This window comes from Dipodomys spectabilis, unplaced genomic scaffold (genome assembly GCF_019054845.1).
Source record: "Dipodomys spectabilis isolate Male_0828 unplaced genomic scaffold, ASM1905484v1 ptg000054l, whole genome shotgun sequence".
In the NCBI taxonomy this organism is placed as follows: Eukaryota; Metazoa; Chordata; class Mammalia; order Rodentia; family Heteromyidae; genus Dipodomys; species Dipodomys spectabilis.
Window position 1 is genome coordinate 9,862,291 of NW_024870731.1, and position 21,749 is coordinate 9,884,039.

Genomic DNA, 21,749 nt, shown 5'->3' on the forward strand with positions numbered 1-21,749 from the left:
CTTTTTTCTCAATCTTTGTATCTCTCTAATTTTGTCTCATTCATCCTGTCTTCACTAACCACTGAATATATATTTGTATATACTTATATAAATGTATATATACTTACATATATATATGTATGTATATTTTGCCAGCCTGAGACTTAGGCACCCTGGTCTCTAGTCTCAGGAGCAACTAGCTGTGTGTGAACCTGGATAAGCTACTTCCCCTCTGGGCTTCCATTTTCCAGATGTAAAAGGGTAGCATCAGAACAGATCAGCTCTAAGCTTCCCTCAGCTTTGGCTATCTCAGTAGTGACCCCTTCTAAGGGCCCTGAACAGGGATGAGGATCCTCTGCTCTTCTTGCTGGTGTATAATCCTTGTCCTCGGTTCCCCCAGGTACCTTGGCCCAAGCATCAGCTCACCAGAGCTGAGCTGCCTGCAAAACAGAATTCATATTTTCCAGTGTTTTCCTGCAGCTGTCAGCAGGTGTCATATTCACAGAATTTTGCCATAATGGCAGCTCTGGGATTTATCAACCATGCCCGGAGACCACTTCTGGAATACTGCTTCTCTGGGCACTGTTCCAGATGCTCCTGCCCCTGCTTGCCACCACACACAGCCCTGCTCACTACTGATCGGGATCTAAATCTTCAGTCTACTGTGTCGCTGGCTATCACCACACAGAAGGATGTCTGTGGCTGAGATAATACAGGTATTCTTTCCAGGTATCCAGAGTTCCCATGGGAGGCAAAGAGATGGGCATGAAGGATCACAAGTTTGAGGCCAGTCTGAACTACATAGCAAGATTTGCCTTAAAACAAAACAAATTGGGTGCTGATAGCTCAAGCCTGTAATCCTAGCTACATAGAAGACTGAGATCTGAGGATTTCGGTTCAAAGTCAGCCAGGGCAGGAAAGCACGTGAGATTCTTATCTTGAATTAAGTATCAAAAAGTTAGAAGTGGAGTCATGACTCAAGAGGTAGAGCATCAGCCTTAAGGAAAAAGCTAAAGGACAGTGAGCAGTCCCTGAGTTCAAGCCCCAGTACCAGAACAAAAAATAAAAGCAATTACAACAACAACAAAAACAAAAGACAGTAAAAATATATCTATGGTGTAAGCAAAGCACAGGATTCCCTGAGGTACTTCAAAATCTGGGCTGGGGAGTAGGTCTGAGCACCTGGGTTCTACCTTGCCCACTGACAAAGACTCTGCCTGGTTAAACTTTGGTAGTGTTCTGCTGATTCCTCTTCTTGACAAGCCTCTGGCTTTTTAGTTGCTATAATTTTCCATCCATATACTCACTCTGTCTCTGTCCCTCAGCTATAAGTCCCTGCTTGTCCTTGTACTGGAGCTGACTTTGACCCCTATCTCCCATCATGTTAGTTTTTTTTTTTTTTTTTTTTTAATTTAATTTTATTTTATTTGAGAACATACTGTACAGAGGGGTTACAATTACATGGGCAGGATAATGCATACATTTCTTACCAAGCATTGCAGCCTCCTCCTTTGTTTACCCTTCACCTCCCTTCCCAGCCTCCCCCCTCCCTCCCACCCAATCATACCCCTCCCCCCCCCCCCCCCCCCCCCGCCCCGACATTGTAAAGCTGGTTTTGACATGACATTTTGTACTTCTCATTGTTGCAACAGGTCCACCTGAATCCTTAAACGACTTGTTTGTCCCCATCTCCTCCACATGTTATACTGACATCAAATATAGTGAAAGCGGGGGTTACACTGTGGGGGAGGGACATACAAAGCAACAAAGAGATAATATTATAAATGCGTTAGAAACACATGCATGAAAGAAACAAAAACATTAAAATACATATTTGAGGTTTCGTTTTCCTAACATCACATTATTTGACTTTTTCCGCTTGACTCATACCTATACTAGATATTGCAAATAAGGGAAACCATGGGACCTATGTTTCTTTGGGCCTGGCTTACTTCACTTAATATAATTTTTTCCAAGCCTTTCCATTTCCTAACAAATGGAGCAATGTCATTCTTTCTGATGGAGGCATAGAATTCCATTGTGTATATATACCACATCTTCTTGATCCATTCATCTACTGAGGGGCATCTGGGTTGGTTCCATGTCTTAGCTACCATCATGTTAGTTTTAAGACCTAACCTTTAATCAAATTTTCCTTTTTATTTGTTTGTAGTACTAAGGATTAAATCAGGGAATCATCCTTACTGGGCAGGATTAAATCAGGGAATCACCCTCACTGGGCTACCACTTGAGTCACTCCTCTGGCCCTTTTTCCCTTGGTTATTTTCAAGGTGGGGCCTAGTTTTATGCCTAGGTGGGCCTGGGCTATAATCCTCTCTTACTTATGCTTTCTGTGTAAGTGGGGATGACAGACGTTGTACTTCCTCTGTAACTGAGATAACAAACATGTGCTCCTGTGTCTAGCCATTAGTTGGGATGGAATGTTTCAAGCTTTCTTTTGTCTGAACTTAGCCCAAACCAGGATTCCCACCCCCATCAATGCTTACCAAATAGCTAGGATCACAGGCTTGAGCCATCATACTTGGCTTCCTTATCATTTTATATAGTGTCAAAATAATTTTTCTTTAATATCACTTTAAAGCCAATGCTTTTACCGGAGAAAAATTTTCAAGATTCTACCTGAACCCGCAACCTTTATTGAATGCCTACTGCATACCAAGCCCTTGCTATGCACTAGCATATAGAGATGGAAAGGCTTGTGGTCTAACCTATGGGAGTAAGGCATTTTCATATCTGCTAGGCTGTGCTGACTGCGGTGACAGGAAGGAGTCCGGTCTGTGTTACATGCTTGCTGATCACCCATTTGGCAAAAATCCTTATCATGAAACAGTGAATACTGGATGCATGATCTATGCATTCATGCTTTAGACCTCTGGCAAATCATCTCCAAGAGTAGAACATGACTCTTGGAGAAATTAAATTACACAGCTAGTACAGACTTGGGGTGAGAGTTCAAAAGGAAACTGAGCAAATGCCCTCTTGGCCAGCTCCTGGAGAACAGCTCACTGGACCCTGGCCACTTGAACCCTTCTTGATATCCTCACTGCTTGTATGGAGCTGAGCCATTCCTCTCCAGCCTGGCCTTGCTCCTCTTAGCTCCCAGCGACTGACTGTACATCATAGGACTGCCTATGAAGGGCCTGTAATAGCCCCTGCAGTAAGAAGAAACAGTATCATGTGGCTTTTCCTGCAAAAGATTCCACCCCTGCAGGATGGCAAAGCCACCAGATGGAAAGACCTTAATCTCCAAACACTAGAATGACTGAAAGCCATCTCAATCAGGACAATGGACTGTTATTAGGTAAAGCAAAAAAAGCTTTGAAATCATATTTAGCCTTTAAAATATTTACTTATGGCAGATAGCATTGTCCTAACCTAATGATGGGGAGCATTCTGTTTCTGTTCTTTCAATCCCTTTTTGACCCCACAACAATCCCACAAGGAAAACTGTGTGTGTGTGTGTGTGTGTGTGTGTGTGTGTGTGTGTGTGAGAGAGAGAGAGAGAGAGAGAGAGAAAGAGAGAGAGAGAGAGAGAGGGAGGGAGGGAGAGAGACAGAGACAGAGAGACAGAGGCAGAGAAAGACCAAGACAGAGACAGAAACTGGGGTTTGAACTCAGGCTCTTGCTAGGCTGATACTTTGCTATTTGAGCCACACCTCCAGCCTTTTTGCTTTAGTTATTTTTCAGATAGGATCTTGTACTTCACCAGATGTTGGGCCATGATCCTCCTACCTAAACCTCCAGAGTAATGAGTCTCAGGTGCCATCAGGCCCTGCTGTATCAATGTTATTATCCTTATTTTCAGACAAAGATGGGAGAGATTGAGGGGTATACCAAGGTCACATACTATCTGTAGGCAGTAGCCACAATTGAATTCAGATATCTAACTCTGGAGATGTGGATCTGGCATGAATTGGTGACCTATTCTGCCATAATCTTGAAGGAATGAGAACTGCCTAAAGGAGCCAGAGAGAGTGGATCAACCATTTGCTTCTGAAGCCCATTACTGACTTTGAGTCATCTTTCCAATTGAACTTTATAAATTCACCTTTGAGTTCCTGATTGCTATCCTGAGAACTCCTGAGAGCAGACAATTTGATTATCCCAGACACATAGAGGGTTCAATCAGGTGTGTTGGTCTTCGGTCTCACGTGCATTTACTTTTTCTGTTCTACTTTTCAAAGTGGGCAGAATCTGTAATTCACTCTGAAATCCACCAGTTTGCTAGGGTTGCATAATAAAGCATCACAGAGCGGCTGAACTAAACAACGCACGTTAATTCTCCTAGGCTTGGGAGTTCAAAGTCCAAAGCCAAGATGTCAATAGGTTTGATTTCTCCTCAGCCTCTCTCCTTGACTCATGGGTGGCTGACCTCCTGCTGTGTGTTCACATCACTTTTCCTCTGAGCATGTGCCTCTGTGTATCCACATCTCCTCTTTGCAAGATTGGATTAGAACCCACTCTAATGACCTCATTTAACTCCCCCAGCCCCATCTCTAAACACACTCACGTTCTGTGATACTGCAAATTATGAGAACTTCAAATAGAAACTTTGAGGAGCCACATTGAGTCTACAGTGGTGAACTAAATGACAGAGGCAGAATAATATTTTTCTTTCTTAAGTTTTGAAATTGTTTATAATAAGAAAGAATAAAATTAAGGTAATTTTAAGTAGGCAACTTAGAACCACAAGATATTTTTGTAAGGGTTGGGGCTGGGAGCAGGTCAGCCCAGTGCATCTGTTGGCAAATATACGTGCAGCCCTGGTGCTGCACAGAGCTAAGGTACCAGTGCTGCTGGGGGATCCTGCAGCCACTCATCATGAGAGGTTTTTTTTTTGCAAATTTTTAAGTGATTACATAATTTCACAAATTTTACAGTATTGTGGGATAGTGATGCTTAGTTAAAGTCATAAGCACATTTTGTCTACCGTGGTCTATAAAGTTTATGAGTTCTATGGGCTTTGACTATACAGTTATTTCTTCCACATTGGGTTCATCATGAGATCTTGAAGGTTACTGAGTCCCCAACAATGACACGAGAAAGATGATTCCTTGCCACCACAGAGACACCTTGAGAAGGAGTCTATTCCAGTTAAAAGGATGAAAGAAAATCATCTCCTATTAGTCATTAATTTATATATGTTGTATATCAAGAATGCATTATTTGAACCTAGCTTCAAGGAAACAAACTCATCCCCCTTTCCTTCCATAAGGGAATTATTTTGGACCTTATCTAGAGAAAGGCATCTGCTTCTTTGAGTTCAAGGTCTAATTTGACCAAATGGCATGTGGTAAATAGAGAGGAAGGAGGAGACAATGTTATTAGGAGGCCAGGGAACATAAAGAAGCCTTCCCATGGCTGGCTGCGCCTTGGCTCTGAATTCGATTACTGAGACCAGCATAAATCAGCGGGCACTATTAAATCTTCTGCTAGGGCTTGACAGGGGAGGCCAAGTTTGTAGAATTATTCAAGAGATCTGGCCACAGGACAGAGACAAAAGCCTCCAGCTGCATTGGGCCTCGAGGGGGAGTTATTTCCAACACCTGCTGACAACTGTGGCTGAGTGGAAAGACCCTGTGTTTCCATCACTATGTTTCCATGCCTTTATTTTTCCATAGTGACATTCTAGCACTATGAGCACTTGGAATTCAAAACCCCTGCCTGAGAGCCCCAATTCTCATTCCCACCAACAGTTTCTGTTGTCTGAGGGTCCACAACAGGTGGAAAGGAGGGCAAGCTGGGCTCCTAGGATTTCCCAGGCTATCTCCTGGCTGCCAGCTGGGCATCTCTACCCATAAAACTCGTAGAATCATGTAAACTCCTGGATTCTAGAAGTTGGAGAAGTCAGGGCGGCCCCTTTGGACTTGGTTGAACAATGGTTTCTCAGTGGAGCAAGATCATAAGATGAATCTAAGGATTTTCATAGCATTGTGATTGTAGATTCTACCATCCTAGAAGTTCTCTAAGACCTCAACAACTCTGTCTGTGACAGAAAATTCCCATCTTGTGCTATAGATTGGAGGCAGTGCTTTGTATGTATATATGGTCTTTTGTGTAAGTGTTTAGCATAGTAATACATGAACATGAGGCAGAATTCAGAAAGCATAAATAGGTATATATGAAAACAATCTCCCATCCATTTTCCCAGCCACCCAGCTCTACTGATTAGCTATCAATTATTGTTTCCTGTTTTTTCTTCTAGGAATATTTTATACATGTACAGCAAAAAGGTAGGGACAACAGTTTCCTTTCTTCCTCAAAGGGTTACTTGTAATATTATATTTTGTATGTAGATAGATAGATAGATTCCCCCTTCAGTTTCTTTTCCTTCTCTTCCCTTTCCTTCCTCCCTCCCTCCCTCCCTCTCCCTCCCTCTCTTTCCTCTCTCCCTTCCTTCTTTCGCCTTTGTGAGGCAGAGACTCACTATGTAACTTTGTCTGACATAGACTGGCCTTAAACTGAAATCCTCCTGCCTTAGCCTCCTCAATATTGGGATTACAGGCATGTACTACCACCACACCCAACCCCATTAGGTTTTTTCCTAGCATTTTTTTTTTTTGTCAGTCGTGGGTCTTGAACTCTGGGCTTGGGCGCTGTCCCTCAGCTCTTCAGCTCAAGGCAAGTGCTCTTCCACTTGAGCCACAGCGCCACTTCCAGTTTTCTAGTGGTTTATTGGAGACATGAGTCTCATGGTCTTTTCTGCCCGGGCTGGCTTTGAACCATGATCCTCAGATCTCAGCCTCCTGAGTAGCTAGGATTACAGGCATGAGCCACCGGTGCCCAGCTTTCTAGCATTTCTAAGAAATATCTCCTGTATAGTGATTTAAAGTACAACCACATAATTTCTATTACTGCCTAATATTCTCCTTCATTTGGAATACACAAAATTTGTTTACTCTGCCCCCTTAAATAGCCTTGTGTGTGCATGTTGATGAATTTCTAGAAATAGAGTGCTGGTAGGAACTGTGCACATGTGAGACCTGCTTCATTACCACAAATCCACATTCCATCAAATTCCACAAATCCGTCAATCCATATTCCCTCCCACAGCAGGAGAGGGAAAATACCTGGTTCCATACAACCTCATGGACAGTCTGATGCTGGAGCTTTAGAGTTTTGCACAGTCAGCATGCCAATGTGGCTTTAATTTGCATTTGCCAAAGTGGATGAGACTGAGGTTACTGCATTATAGAGCTATTTGTACTCTTTTCACTTTTCCATTGGACTGTTGGTCTTCCTCTTACTTTTTCTTTGTTATTGTTTGTTTTTTGTTTTTTGGTGCTGGTCCTGAGGTTTGAACTCAGGGCCTGGGCACTGTCCCTGAGCTTCTTTTTGCTAACGCTCTACCACTTGAACCCTAGCTCTACTCCTTGCTTTTTTGGTAGTATATTGGAGATAAGAGTAAGGGGCTGGGGGTTTAGCTCAGCGGAAGGGTGCCTGCCCGGTGCGCGCAAGGCCCTGGGTTTGGTCCTCAGCCTGGAAAAATAAAAATAAAAAATATTTAAAAAAAAAAGAGACTCTCAGACTGTCCTGTCTGGGCTGGCTTGAAACTGTGATCCTCAGATCTCAGCCTCCTGAGTAGTTAGGATTATATGCATGAGCCACTGGCATCCTATAAGTTATTTTTTAATGTATAAGGAAAATAGTACTTTATACTTTATTATGACTTGTACATATTTTCCATAGTTTGTTTTTGCCTCAATATTTATTTATTGCAATATTAGTGTGTGAAGTCAGGGCCTTGTGCTTGAGCCATACCCAAAGTTCACAAGTATTTGTTTAGTAGAATTTAATGTGTTAGGCTTTTATTGTTTCTATTCCTGCCCCTTCTATTTTAAACTACCCTCCAAAATCTTTCCAAATTTCTTCCAATATTTTTTTGCCAGTCCTGGAACTTGAATTCAGGGCCTGGACACTGTCCCAGAGCTTCTTTGGCTCAAGGCTAGCGCTCTACCACTTGAGCCACAGCACCTCTTCTGGCTTTTTCTATTTCTGTGGTACTGAGGAATCAAACTCAGAGCTTCATGCATGCTAGACAAGCACTCTACCATTAAACCACACTCCCAGCCCTCTTCCAATAATTTTATAGTTTGTGTTTTATATTTAAATTGTATCTCATTTGTAATTTATTCTAGTGTAAGAGGTACATTTCTTTGTTGAGTTGTTTTTTTTTTTTAATTTTATTTTATTTTATTTGAGAACATACTGTACAGAGGGGTTACAATTACATGGGCAGGATAATGCATACATTTCTTACCAAGCATTGCAGCCTCCTCCTTTGTTTACCCTTCACCTCCCTTCCCAGCCTCCCCCCTCCCCCCCACCCAATCATACCCCCCTTCCCCCCCCGTTGAGTTGTTTTACAGATGCTATTTTTCTTGCATTTTTAAAAACAGAAAAACAAAGGCTGAAAATGTGGCTCAAGTGGAAGTATGCCTGCCTAGCAAGTGTGAGGCCCTGAGTCTAAACTCCAATGTGGAGGTTTGAATAAAGAAAACAGAAAGAAAAGAAAAGTCTTTGAGCCACCCTTCACTAAGTCCTACATGCTAAGCTCTGGCCTCACAGACACCCTAAGTGTTGTTCATATTTTCTTCATTTAGCAGGTAAGTCAACTGAGGCTCAAAGAAGTACTTCAGGAAGTGGCAGACACATGACTGGAACACAGAGGGGGTGTCTCTTTGATTGTTCTGTTCTCCCACAATGTCCAGCTACATATGGCCACAGGGATCCACTTTACCCCTCATGGATTATTCATACGTTATTTTCATGTTGAAAATAAATGATGAACTCCTTGAGTAGGGTAGAGCTACCTTGCAAGTTGTTTAATGAATTTGATCAGTTTGATGTAGTTATCAAGTTTATAGTTGGGGTAGACAATAAATTTAGTCCCTTTAACTGATGGGAAATACCTCAAATGCTGGTTTCTCAACTATAGCCATAGTGAATTTTGAGACAGAAGGTTGGAGTTAATCATCAGAAAAAGGGAAGACCATTTGGATGAAAAGGAGGAAGAAGACCCGATTCAATTCAAGTAGATATTGCTCTGAACAAAATATGAAGTTGCAGTGCCTGGGTATATGGCCAGAAACCTGAGCATCTATGTCAAGCCCACCCGTAGGTGCTGGAATTCCAGTTGAAAATCTCCTCTGTAATAATCTGACTGCATAGAAGGACCTTTATAAGACAAGCCTAGTGACTCTAACAGTCGTCTACCTTGAAGGGGCAAGGGTGCCATTCCGTACAAAGCAGATGACATATGGGGTGAGGACCCCATCCACCAGACTCAGGTAAACTGGATAATAAAAGTGGCTTGCCAGCTGGGCACTTGTGGCTCCTGGCTGTAATCCTTGCTGCTCAGGAGGCTTAAATCTGAGAATCACTGTTCAAAGCCAACCTGGGCAAAAAAGTCTATGAGATGCTTATCTCCAATAAACTGCCCCCCAAAAAGTTGTAAGTAGAGCTGTGGCTCAAGTGGTAGAATGCTAGTCTTGAGCAAAAGAAGCTCAGAGACAATGCCCAGGCCCTGAGTGTGTGTGTGTGTGTGTGTGTGTGTGTGTGTGTGTGCGTGCGCGTGTGTGTGTGCGTGTGTGTGTGTGCGTGCCTGCGTGCCCACGCATATGGTACACACCAGTGCCAGGGCTTGAACTCAGGGGATTGGGTGCTGTCACTGAGCTTTTTTATTCATGGATAACACTCCACCCCTTGAGCTCCACTTCCCTAGAAGCATGTTTGAAATCTGGCTCACTCTTTCATTTTACAGGTGAGGAAGCTGAATCCCATGAGAGAGCAAATAATTGGTCTACTGCAATATATACATTAGTCCCAATTTTACTCTGCTTTAGCACACACTATAAGAACATTAGGAAACAGGCAATTTCCCCAACCCAGGAAGAGGCTTTTTGCTTTTGGTCTTTATGATCTTGGTGGCCATGACCACAGAGGCAGCTCCAAAGCCTGCCTGGAGCATTGTTTGTGGAGGGGAGTGAGGGGCTAAAGCAGTTGATTCAGGTAACAAGGGGTTGGGGATGAAATCACTGGTCAGAGATACTGAGGAAAATATTTCCAGGGCCCCAAGTCCTCCCTCTTGCTTTCCTGGGGACAGACATGGCTGGTAAGGGAGCATGTCACCTTAACCAGTGCTGTTCCCACAGGACCCTGCTGCTCCCCACACTCAGGGGACCTTCGTCTCTTCTGCTGCTCCATAGCTGTATGCACAAAGAGAGAAAAAGGAATCAGGGCCATTTTCTTCACTGGGATCTTCTTAAATCTGAACCCAGACTGTTTGGTTTCTGTCAGACCCTGGAGAGGCAAGGTTACAGTCATGAAAAAAGAGCCCTATTTGGGCATGTAGATCTCTATACAGAAGATGGTTATTGTCATTTGCCCCACCTCCTGACTTCCAGGGTCTGGAGAAGCCCCATGCCAGGCATGAGACCTCTAGAAAGGCCTTCCTGGAACATGTGCTCCAAGAGGTCCCCAAAGCAGGAAAGCTCATGAGGCTTTTCCCAAACTTTACTGAAAGATGCCAAGAAGATGAAGCTAGTGTTGCAGAATGAGCAGAGGGTAAAGAGAGGCTGGGTGAGGAGGCTCTTTTCCATCATCAGCCCCCAGTAGGTCAACTGCACGGGACTGCACAACCACAGAACTCTCCTTCAGCTGTCACCAGCTCCCAGACCCGTGCCTCTCTCATGTTTCTGTTGGTTGTCATGGAGAGGCAACTGTGGGCTTGAATAGAGCAGAATGCTCCTGGGTTGGGAGATGGCATCGGGCCAGGTGTATTTTTAAAGCCTTTGGGGAAAGCCCATCACACCAAAAGAACCTCCTTCCCCAGTCAATTCTTTCCTTAAGGAGTAGTTGACATATGCAAAGTTGAGAGAGTGGGCTCTTCCTTTCTGTTTTAATTTCATGGGCATTTTAAGGAAAAAGTTGTTTGGGTTGTATTTGGGATATTTACCCTTGGACCAATGACGCATAGGAGAACAATGACTTTTTGGCATGGGTAAGAGGCTCATAAAAATCATGTCAGAACATGTGTATATGTGTCACAGGCTTTACGCCAGGCACTCCTGAAAGTCCCTCAAGTTCATAATTAGTCCACTTAGTGCTCATAACTTCTCTGTGAGTTAAATCCCATTTTAGCCCTGCTTTGAAGTTACAGGGAGGGAAACCATCCTAAGGTCTCAAGCTGAGGGAAACGCAAGATTTGAACTCATGGTAGCATTGGTGCCAGAGGCCCTACATCTAACTACTACTGAAGTTTACCTGATTTGGAATTTTAGCCCTGGCACTGTGTGACTCTAGAAAAGTGACTGTATCTCTCTGTTGGTTTCCTTCTTGGTAAAAGGAGACTGTAATGGCTGATAAGATTAGATGCAGTATGCATAAAGATTAGAGGAAATAGAACATGCTCAATAGCATACAATTCTATTATGGTGAGGGTGCATGTGGCAACTGGACCCCAACTTCTGCCTGACAGCAGAGAAGGGATGCTGAGCTGTAGCTGTTGCTGCCCTGAGGAGAAAGGGAGTCAAGAAACTGAAGACCACTAGGACGACAGCAGGTCTCTTGTATTTATGCTTGCTGCTTGTCACTTCCCAGCCTGAGTCCCTCAGCATTCATCAATCCCACCCACACTTCTGGCTTCCTGCCACAGGTACCTGTGAGTAGAGCTTCTCCAGCCATGGCCTGCTGTCTGGAGCAAGCAAGAGGAATACAATAGTTCACATACCCAGATCTAGGAAGACAACTATTTCAGCTCCCTATCTTCCCAAGTCCACCCCCACCCAGTAGAATTGAGCCCACAGAAGTAAACTGCTTGAAAATACAGCCTGCATTGACTGCCTTCCATTGTCCATCTAACTTCACTTCTACTGAGACCATCTCCCAATTAAATCATTGTACCCAATTCTCATCTCAGGGTCTGCTTCTGGGAAGGAACCCAGTGTATATGCCTGCTTGTGCCTTTGATCCTGGTGCTACTGAAAAAAAGCACAAGTGGGTGAGTTTATGTTAAAGAAAGAAATTATAGTAGTGAACTGATGGCCCCCAGATACCCAGATCCTATCTGTGATCCTGGAAATATTACTTTACATGGAAACAGTGTAGGTATGGTTAAATCAATGCATACACAATGACGAGATTATCCTGGAATATTTGAGTGGGCTCTGAATGTAATTCCAGAATCTTATAAGGGAGAAGCACATGAGATTCTACAAAGAAGGCTGTGGAACCCGAAGCAAAATGCTTTGCTGTGAGTCTGAACAGCAAGAAATGGACCAGGAACCAAAAAAATGCAAGTAATCAGCTTTTCTAGAAAAGACATCTGCAACTTATTACAGATCTCTCTCCTCCAGAACTGAAGACAATAGAGGTGAATATTTCTGTTTGTCTCTGTTTCTGTTTTCCTATACTGAGGGTGGGAAACAAGAACTCAGGCTTGCCAGGCAAACACTCTGCCACTGGAGCCACATCCCCAGCCCTTCTTGCTATACTGTTTTGTTTTGATTTTTTTCAAGTAGAGGCCCAGGCTTCCTCCCTTCACTTCCTAAGTGGCTGAGGTTACAGTTTGTGCCACCATATCCAGCTGTTTGAGGTAACGTTAATAACAGACACAAGACAGCAATGATTCTCAAGGAGTGGTCTGCTGACTAGCAGCATCAGCAGCATCTGTAACTTCATAAAAATCAAAGTCCTGCCCCCCCCCAACCCTGCCTCCTATCATGGGCCCCAGTGGTCTGTATTATAACAAGTCCTTCAGGGACTCGGATGCTGGCCCTAGTTCAGTGGCTAATCCTGGCCAGACCTTTGGATTATGTTTATAGTCTGATGTGCCACACCTCCCAGAGACTTGGATCCCATTGGTCCATTCAGCTTGGACAGTGGGCCTTTGTGAAACATTACAAGTGATTCTAACCAGGGATGAGAATTTAGTCTAGAGTTTGAGAGCCCAGTTACTAGCAACCCTCCATTCCAAACAGTGTCACCATGTCACTACACAAGAAAGAGGGAGGGTTTTCAGGTTTTCAAGAGACTGTTTGGGGTTTTGTTTGCTTTAAGAGATACTAGAAATGAATTAAAAATGTTACATCCTTCAATTTTTAAATGTTAGTAATTGATGTAATTTTCATCTCCCTCCCTCTCCTCCTCTTTCTCTCTGTCCAGCATCAGCAGGCATCATCTCACAGTGATACAGAAGTTTCCGGTAGGTAAGATATTTTTATCTGTTTGCTACAACTCACTTCTAGGTACATAACCAGCACTCATTAAATGTAAGTTGAATGTGTGAATGAATGAATGAATGAATGAATGAATACAACAATCCTGTGATAGAGGATGTCGTTCGTACCCATTTCATGGTGGTGGAACTTGAAGATCGCTACAATGAAGTAACCTCCCCACCATCACAAATTCCTTTTTTTTTTTAAAGTATGGGCTTCAAACTTACTAGGCAACCCTCTACCATTTGAGCCACTCTTAGCTTTTTTGTTTTTTGGGGCGGAGGAGAAAGGGGAGAGGGTCCTATACTTTTTCTCAGGCCATTCTGGACAGCAATCCTTAGCTGGCACTTGTCATCATGCCCGGCTATTGGTTAAAATGAGGTTTTGCTAACTTTTTGTCCAGGCTGGCAAATGATCTTTGATCATCTGCCTCTTGAGTAGCTGAGATTACAAGTGTGAGCCACTAAGCTCATCTCATCACACAGTTCTTAAACAAGATACTTAGGATTTAAACCCAGGACTCTTCACGTTAGGGACACAATGAAGAACAAGTATAACTGTAGCTGGGAAGGATCTGTGTAACATGAAAGATTTGGGGTATCACTGGTACCAGTCACAGGTAGTCCCTGTGATCATGAATTGCATTTAAGGAAGAGAAGACACCAGTTTATGGAGTGTCTCATGCTAGCCAGAGGGGATCTCTATCCACTCTGAAAAACTGTTATCATGTATTGTTGTGGATCTGAAGAAAGCAGGTGAGGGGTGATATGGGGCTTGTCTAGGATGCCCGGAGGGCGCCCCTCCCACCCACTGCCTCTCTCTGCACCAGAGCTGGAAAGGAGGCCAAGACTTTATGCAGAAGATTGTGATGGGTTAAGTTGGGATCTTGGGACCCCTAGAGAATCCTCTAACTTAACAGCCCTCTCTGATTTTATTATCCAGAGGAAATATGGGGAGCTGAATTGGAGGAGATGGGGCATTAACAATAGCTGTCCAACATCAAACACAGGTAATCTAGTGCCAAGGATACGGACGTTTCCCATGTGGTGACCTGAATGCCTCCAGGCTGGGGAGTGAGGGACTGGACATGGAACCAAACATGCCACACAATGCCTGCTCTGGCCACATCACTGCACAACAGAACATTCTGGCACCCAGATAGAAGTCACATTCTACCTCATGATCTTGCTCTAAAGGGCTGGATTTGGGTCTTCTCACAATCTGGCTCTGAGCCAGATTGTAGCTAAGATTACAGATGGGATCCACTTGTGCCATGGCTTGGGAATCCTGTATTTCAAGAGCAAAGCCACAGATACGTGTACAAGCATAGGGTAGCTTGGCTTACAATGCCTTTAGAAAGGTTTATGAACTGAGATAGCTCTGGTTCAAGAAAGGTTCCCATCCCCTAAAACTCTATGATTTACATTCTACTCAAAATATTATTTTATAAGGGGAGCTACCTGAAAGCTGGTTGTAGCCAGCTTGTGTTGCTGGCCAGATTTTTGTGTCACATACAGGATTCAACCGGGTATCTTTTCCTTTTTCTCTCTCCCTTAAGCTAGGAAGTTTAAGATTAATACTCTTTCAACCAACCTGGGAAGTCTTCTCTACCTATCTTTCTCCAACCACAGGAAGAAATAAGCCTCTGATAAACAAAACATGCACTCGGAAACAAACTCTGTGGCTCACACCTGTAATTCTAGCTACTCAGGAGACTGAGATTTTAGGATCATGGCTTGAAGCCAGCCTGTGCAGAAAAGCCTGAGAGACTTCATCTCCAATTAACCAACAAAATACTGGACTGGGGGCATAGCTCAAATGGTAGAGTGCCAGCCCTGAGGAGGAAAAAAGAAAATGAGAGCAAGATGTTCTGAATTCAAGTGGTATGTGTATGTGTATGTGTGAGTGTGTGTGTGCGTGCGCATGCACGCGCACACACACACTCACACACACACATGCACCAAAAAAAAATCCCAAAACCCTAACAATAAGACATCCTTCAAAGATGTAGTATCATAGCTACTCAGGAGGCTGAGATCTGAGGATCGCGGTTCAAAGCCAGCCTGGGCCGTGAGACTCTTATCTCCAATAAACTGTTAGAAAACCGGAAGTGGTGCTGTGGCTCAAGCGGTAGAGCGCTCGCCTTGAGCTGAAGAGCACAAGGACAGCACCCAAGCCCAGAGTTCAAGCCCCACGACAAAAAAAAAGATGTAGTATCAGTAACCTGGAGATAGGAAGAACCAAGGCCACCATCTATTCTTGGGCATTCTCTCTGTCATGGACCCTGGAGCTCATTTCCTGTATATTCCCTTAAAACCTGGACATTTTCTCTCAGGAGTAGGATTGAAGACTTTGAGACTGAATTCTATTGTCCTCATTTTGACTGGCAAAATAATAAACAGTATTCCTTTTCCTCAAAATTCTGCTCTTGCTATCTGTAAACTGGCATCAAGGCTAGAGACTAAACTTTTGGTAACACTTCAGCTTAGATCTATAGCCTGAATTCAAAGGAAAAATTAATTAGTTTCCTGGCAAATCATGCATTTTTTAGTAGTACAAAGCAATATTCAGTCTTTTGACAGAGTTTTGGGAACTGGTATCTGGAGAAGTAAAAAGGAATGGAGAATGAAGAATTCACAGAAGAGGGTCCATAGTGGCACATACCTGTAATCTCAGGTACTCAGAAGGGAGAGGGAAGCAGGAGGATGAAGGTTCAAGACCAGCCCAGGAAGAAGTACAAGCTCCTACCTGACACAATAAGAGCAAGGCACTGAGTTCATACCCTATTACCATAGAAAGAAAGAGAGAAAGAAATCTTACAAGAGTTGCTGAGAGGCAGATTAGCCTATAGGACCGTAAAGACCAGTGTTGCTATTTATCCAGATGTGGTGTAAGCAGATGTGATGTACATTGGTAAAAGTCCTGGACTTGCAATGTAGAAGCAGGACTCCAGACTCTAGCTCACCCACAAGCTAACTAGGGGACTGTGGGGAAATTACTTAACCTATTAGGATGCATATTTCCTTTTCTAAAAAGTGGGTATGTAAAAATTATATACAGAAGGTTTGCCCCACTATAAATATTACTGCCCTTAGGTCTATGTCTTTCCATTCTGAAAGCTATAACTACTGAGCTATATCTGTGAACCAATACTGGAGCTGAGCCAACCCACAAACCCATAAGTGAGCCCTGTGAGCACCAGGCAAACCCAGGCTAGATAAGCAAGTAGGCCCATAAACACATGAACTTCAATAACAAATGAAGTTTAAGTTTTAAGCCTTGGAATATTAGAATGGTTTATTACCATTCTAATGTTTAAGACATTCTTAATATTATCCTGTTCACTAAAAGTCATCCTAAAATATATCTGCCTTCTTAAGCAACATAAATTGAACAGAATTCAGTATTCACTGGACCATTCCCAATCAATTTCTGTGGTATAAAATAATGATGCTCTTGGGGTTACACATAGATCATTCTGGTCTACTGTTCTTTTTGCAATCTCAGAACCATTCCCTATTTCATGGTCATTTTTATTTCTCTTGTAATCAACTTTTTGTTTTGTTTTGTTTTTTTTGTAGGTCCTTGGAACTTTTGATCCTCTTGCCTAAGCCTCTAAGTACTAGGATTACTGGTATGCACTACCGTACATGGCTGCTTGCTTGCTTGCTTGCTTGATTTCCTTCCTTCCTTCCTTCCTCTTCCTTCCTTTCTTCCTTTCTTTTTTTCTCTTTCTTTCTTCATTTTGTTGATCATGGGGTTTGAACGAAGAACCAGGACACTGTTCCAGAGCTCTTTTGCTCAAGGTTATCATTCTCCCACTTTAAGCCACAGCTTCACTTCTAGCTTTTTGATGATTAATTGGAGATAAGAGTCTCACAGACTTTCCTGCCCAAGCTGGCTATGAACCCTGATCTTCAGATCTCATCCTCATAAGTAGTTAGGATTACAGGTGTGAGCCACTAGTGCCCGACTGACACCTGGGCTTCTTCTAATCAATTTTATCAGCCTCTTGTTGCTGTCATTATGTCTATCTTAATCAGCTGCTCTCCCTTCCTCAATCTATAGTGTTGTACCTAACCAATATGACTTCAAGGGTTAAAACCTGATATCTAAACCTGTTAGAATGTTGCCTAAAGTAAGGGTTAAAAGGCCTACAGTGCCTGAGATAGCTCTCTGTAATCAAATGCATGTGCTTTACTGCTGGGATTCTGCCATCAAATTTAGCTTCTTAGATGCTTTCTTTTTCCTTCCTGGTTCTCTGGAACTCAGCATTCGAGGCCTGAAGAAAGGAAGGTGGCTCTGTGTAAGGCCTGGGAGCCCTTCCTCACCACATTCCCGGCCAGGATACTCTCTACCTATGTTCCAACAGAGACAAGGGTTCCCCCAGAACAGACTACATTCTATTGGTCTCTGTGTCCCCTGAACCAGGCACAGAGATGTCACTCACTAAGATACTGTGGATAGAAGGAAAAAGATTTCCCTGGGCATCTATTTCAGTATGTACACAACTAGTGTTCCTTAGAAGAATGAGAAGCCCCAACTTGGTTTGCTTCTTGCTTTTGTGTGTGTGTGTGTGTGCACGTGTGCACATGAACATGTGCACGTTGTTCCTGGGGTGTGAACTCAGGGCCTAGGTGCTGTCCCTGAGCTTTCTTGCTCAAGGCTAACACTCTACTACTTTAGCACATAGTTCTACTTCTGGCTTTTTGGTGTCTAATTGGAGATAGGAGTCTCACAGACATTTCTGTCCACTCTAGCTTTGAAACATTATTCTCAGATCTCAACCTCCTGAGATAGCTAGGATTACAGGCATGAGCCACCAATGCCCAGCTCTAAATTTCTAAACAGATATTTCAAATCAAGTTGCTGTAACATATTTTCAAAGGACCAATGACATTCTATGTTAAGGAATAGTTCCATTTGAAGGCATAAGTTAATTTCTGAATTATGTTCTCATTAAGTCATATGATTAAGTGAGGGGGACAAAGTCATGTGCCTTTACAGGAGAATGCAGATATTTTTTGCTAGACTTAGTGCTTAGCAATTTCCTCTGGTCTACCCCATTGTTTGATCAATAGCCAAAGACCACATTCCAACAAGAAGAGCCACAATTAAAAATTCATCAAGAGGGGCCCAGGAATTAGAGGTGTAGGCTCAGTGTAAAGAGCTTGACTAGCATACTTGAGGTCCTGGGTTCTATCCCCAGTAACCCCTCTAAAAAATCCAAAACCATGCTAACCAGTCTGTGGACATTTGCACTACTAATATATATGGTCACTCTCCCCTTGCACATGCCCTGTGCTCCTCTGGCCAACTCCATGGTCTACAGCAAGGATCGACCCTGAACTCTGGCTTGGGTTGGAAGGAGAGAGAGTTCAGGAACTTTTCCATTTTCTCTCTGCTTTTGGATCTCTCTACAACCAACATTCTTGTTTGTTGGCCTCTTCTGCAAGGCTCCAAATCTCCAGATGATCCATTTCTCTATTACTTTTCCAAGCACAAGGTGGTAAAGGCTTCCTGTGGCTGTTAATCTCTAGGTTACCTACTGCTTGCTGGTTAACTCCATTTATATCCCTGAAAATGACCCCTCCATTCACATCTATTCATCTGAACCGCTTGAGTTACCTCTTGTCACTGTAGTGTTCTGACTGGTACAATCTGCAGAAAACCTTCCCTAAAGAGATATCCCTGAAAGCCAGGTGCTGGTGGCTCTCATCTGTAATACTAGCTGCTCTGGAGGCTGAGATACAAAAACCAGTGGGAAAATCTGGGACAGCCCTATCTGCAACTTACTACCAAAAATAGCTGAAAGTGGAGGTGCTGCACAGTGGTAGCATGCTAGCCTTAGGCAAAAAAGCTTGGGGACATCATCTATGCTCTGAGTTCAAGCCCCGGGACAAGCACCAAAAATTTAAAAAAAAATCGTTGCAAAGCAGGAATGTTTACCCAGCAAGGAGTCCAAAGAAAACCAAAGGGTCTTCCTTTCTACCATTCAGAACTCCTTAGTCACTCAAACTCTATGCAAATTGGTACAAAATGAGGGCAAACCTCAGTACAGGTGAGAAAATATTTTGTTTGTTCATTTGTCCAGTATTTATTGTGCACCTACAAATCAGGTTGCATTCTGACCCTAAGAAACAGTGATGAAACAGAAGGTAGACACAATCCCTGCCCACAGGGTTCTTATCCTCTACAGCCTATCGTCTCCCAGAAGCCACAGAACCCACCAGAGGCAGAGCTGGAACCAGAAAACTGACTTCCTTTCATTCCTAAGACTTAAATCCTTAGAAAGTTCTCAAAGAAGTCTGTGACCCAAATGAGATGAAGAACCACTGAACTGAACTCAATTAACGATCAAATTTCTCCACTCCAGTTTCCTCATTTTATTTTTCCAGTTAAAAAAAATTGAGACAAGTAGCCCAGGCAGATCTAGAAAGCACAATCCTCCTGTTTCTGCCACTTGGGTGTAGAGATTACAGGTATCAGCCCTCCTGACTATAAAGCTTCTCCTTGAATAAGAGAATAATGACCCACACAGGATAGCTGATCCCTGGGCACATTGACAGCATCCACCTTTCCTGACTATCCCTGCCCCCAATATTATCTATGCCCCCATCAGTCCACACTTTTATAATTAGCTTCACAACCATTTCCAAGTCACTCTCTTATCCTGCAGACCTTGGCCGAAAACTTGCCATGAGCTGTTTTTATGAATGGATCACAGCCCGGGGATAGGCCTAGAGAAATGCCCTCCCTCTGAGTGTCTGGCATTTCTGGCCCTCCCTGGGTGTCAAAGATGATGATATGAGGTTTCTGCCTCAGCTGAAAGTCTCAGGAGACTCCACTGGAGATGGAATGACTAAAGCTGTCTTGGATGGGGAGGGCCAAGGGTGGCTGAGGTGAATGGATGGGACTGTGATGAGGGCAGCCAGGACTGGAGCCTCAGGAGACATTTGAGTTTCCTTAGAAAGGTCTGAAAAGGCTATACCAGAAACCCAATACTTCCCCTGCTCCAGGACAAACAGGACAGGGTAACAGTTTGTTTCCCTAAGAAAGGCTGCCATACTGGCAGATCAAACCCCTTCCCCAAATCTCCCAGACATGTAGCCAGTACACACAGGGGCTCCAGGCCTGCTGTCCCTCTGGAGCCCCTTCACTTCTCCTAGGACCTCTAGATGGCTTGGCAAACTTCCTTCCCACCAAGGAAGAAAGCACAATGGGAAGCCAGGCAGGGATGGAGAAACAGAAAACCTAGTCCTGAGGTTGCGGGAGTCTGCTAGACCCTCCCCTCCCCGCCCCGCCCCCCCACTCCCCACCAGTGGAATTGCTCTGGTAGCAGGAGAGAGGCATGTTTGCTCCATGATATCCCGAGGCAAAGCCTGTTTGGAGAAGGATATCAGAAATGTATTTATATAAATATCTGGGGCTCACTTCTCTCTCATTTGCAATCTCTTGTTGATTCTGAGCTCCTCACAAATTCCTAAGGCAAAATGAAATCATGCAGCAAACGAGAAAGGGGAAAAAAAGGAGACATAGAAACAATGTTTTAAAGAGTCTCAAACACTGAATAGTCAGGTCATGTTTGTTGGAACAAGGACAGAAGGGCTTTCTCAGACAAGCTCGAGTGACAGGAAGTGGCTGGGGTAGCCGTCTGCCTCCCAGCCTCCCTCCACCAAGAACAGAATGGCAAAAATATCAAGACACATTGCAAAATAATCTTGTTTCCTCCCCTGCCAGATGAAAGAGAGGAAAGTTGTGGTCATCATTTACCTGCTGAGATGGGGAGGACGGTGTTGATGAAAGTAGGCTGAGACACGATCAAGCGGAAGAAAAGCTGGAGGTAAATTCCCAAAGTCATTGGATTCAGGACAACCATGCTGGCCACGTCTGGCAAGTGTCAAGTTCTAGAGAGGCAAGGCTGCTGTGGGGCCTTGTGTATCTCTGCTTTGTCTTCACTGCTGTTTGCCTCCCTCCCTCTCTCTCCCTCCCTTCTCTCTCCCTCCTTTCCCTCCTCTCCCTCCCTCCCTCCCTCCCTCTCCTTTCTCCAGGCCTTTACCAAGAAAGAATGCCAACCATTTCCCATTAAACCATCTCCACACTACACAGGGTTATATTTATCCCAAGCACTGGATCAAATGCCCACATTAAAATTGAGATGTCAGAATTTTCTTTTTGGAGACTGAGATAAGTGGCTATTGAAGAGGTGATGGAAGGGCAGCCAAGTCACAAATGTTCACTGGAAGACATCCTCAAGGGCAGCTGGTTTCCTCATTGATTATCCACTATTATCTACCTGCTTGGAACTAAGGTGTTCTGTACAGAATCAAATCTCCTGACTCCAGTGGAATTCCAGGGGAATAAACTGCTCTGCCATCAGCCTAAGACAGACATCCTCTGGGTGACAAATGTAAAGTTGGCCTACCTTGAACTTCTTTTCATAATTTTCTTTATCCAATAAGTTTAAATTTCCAAACCGCTTTCCCTGTGAAAAAGTCTCCTATCTCTTCAGAAGCAGCAAACTTTTAA

The 21,749-nt window shown here is 43.6% G+C and overlaps 1 protein-coding gene across 1 annotated transcript in view; it reads right to left on the reverse strand.

Moving 5' to 3' along the window:
• Window positions 1-21,180, reverse strand: part of Colq (collagen like tail subunit of asymmetric acetylcholinesterase) — a 63,973-nt gene extending 42,793 nt beyond the window's left edge. The window contains exon 1 of the mRNA XM_042679644.1: window positions 20,994-21,180. Coding sequence (XP_042535578.1) covers window positions 20,994-21,099 — 106 coding nt within the window. The 5' untranslated portion in view covers window positions 21,100-21,180. The remainder of the gene's footprint in view (window positions 1-20,993) is intronic.
• Window positions 21,181-21,749: the final 569 nt, after the last annotated feature.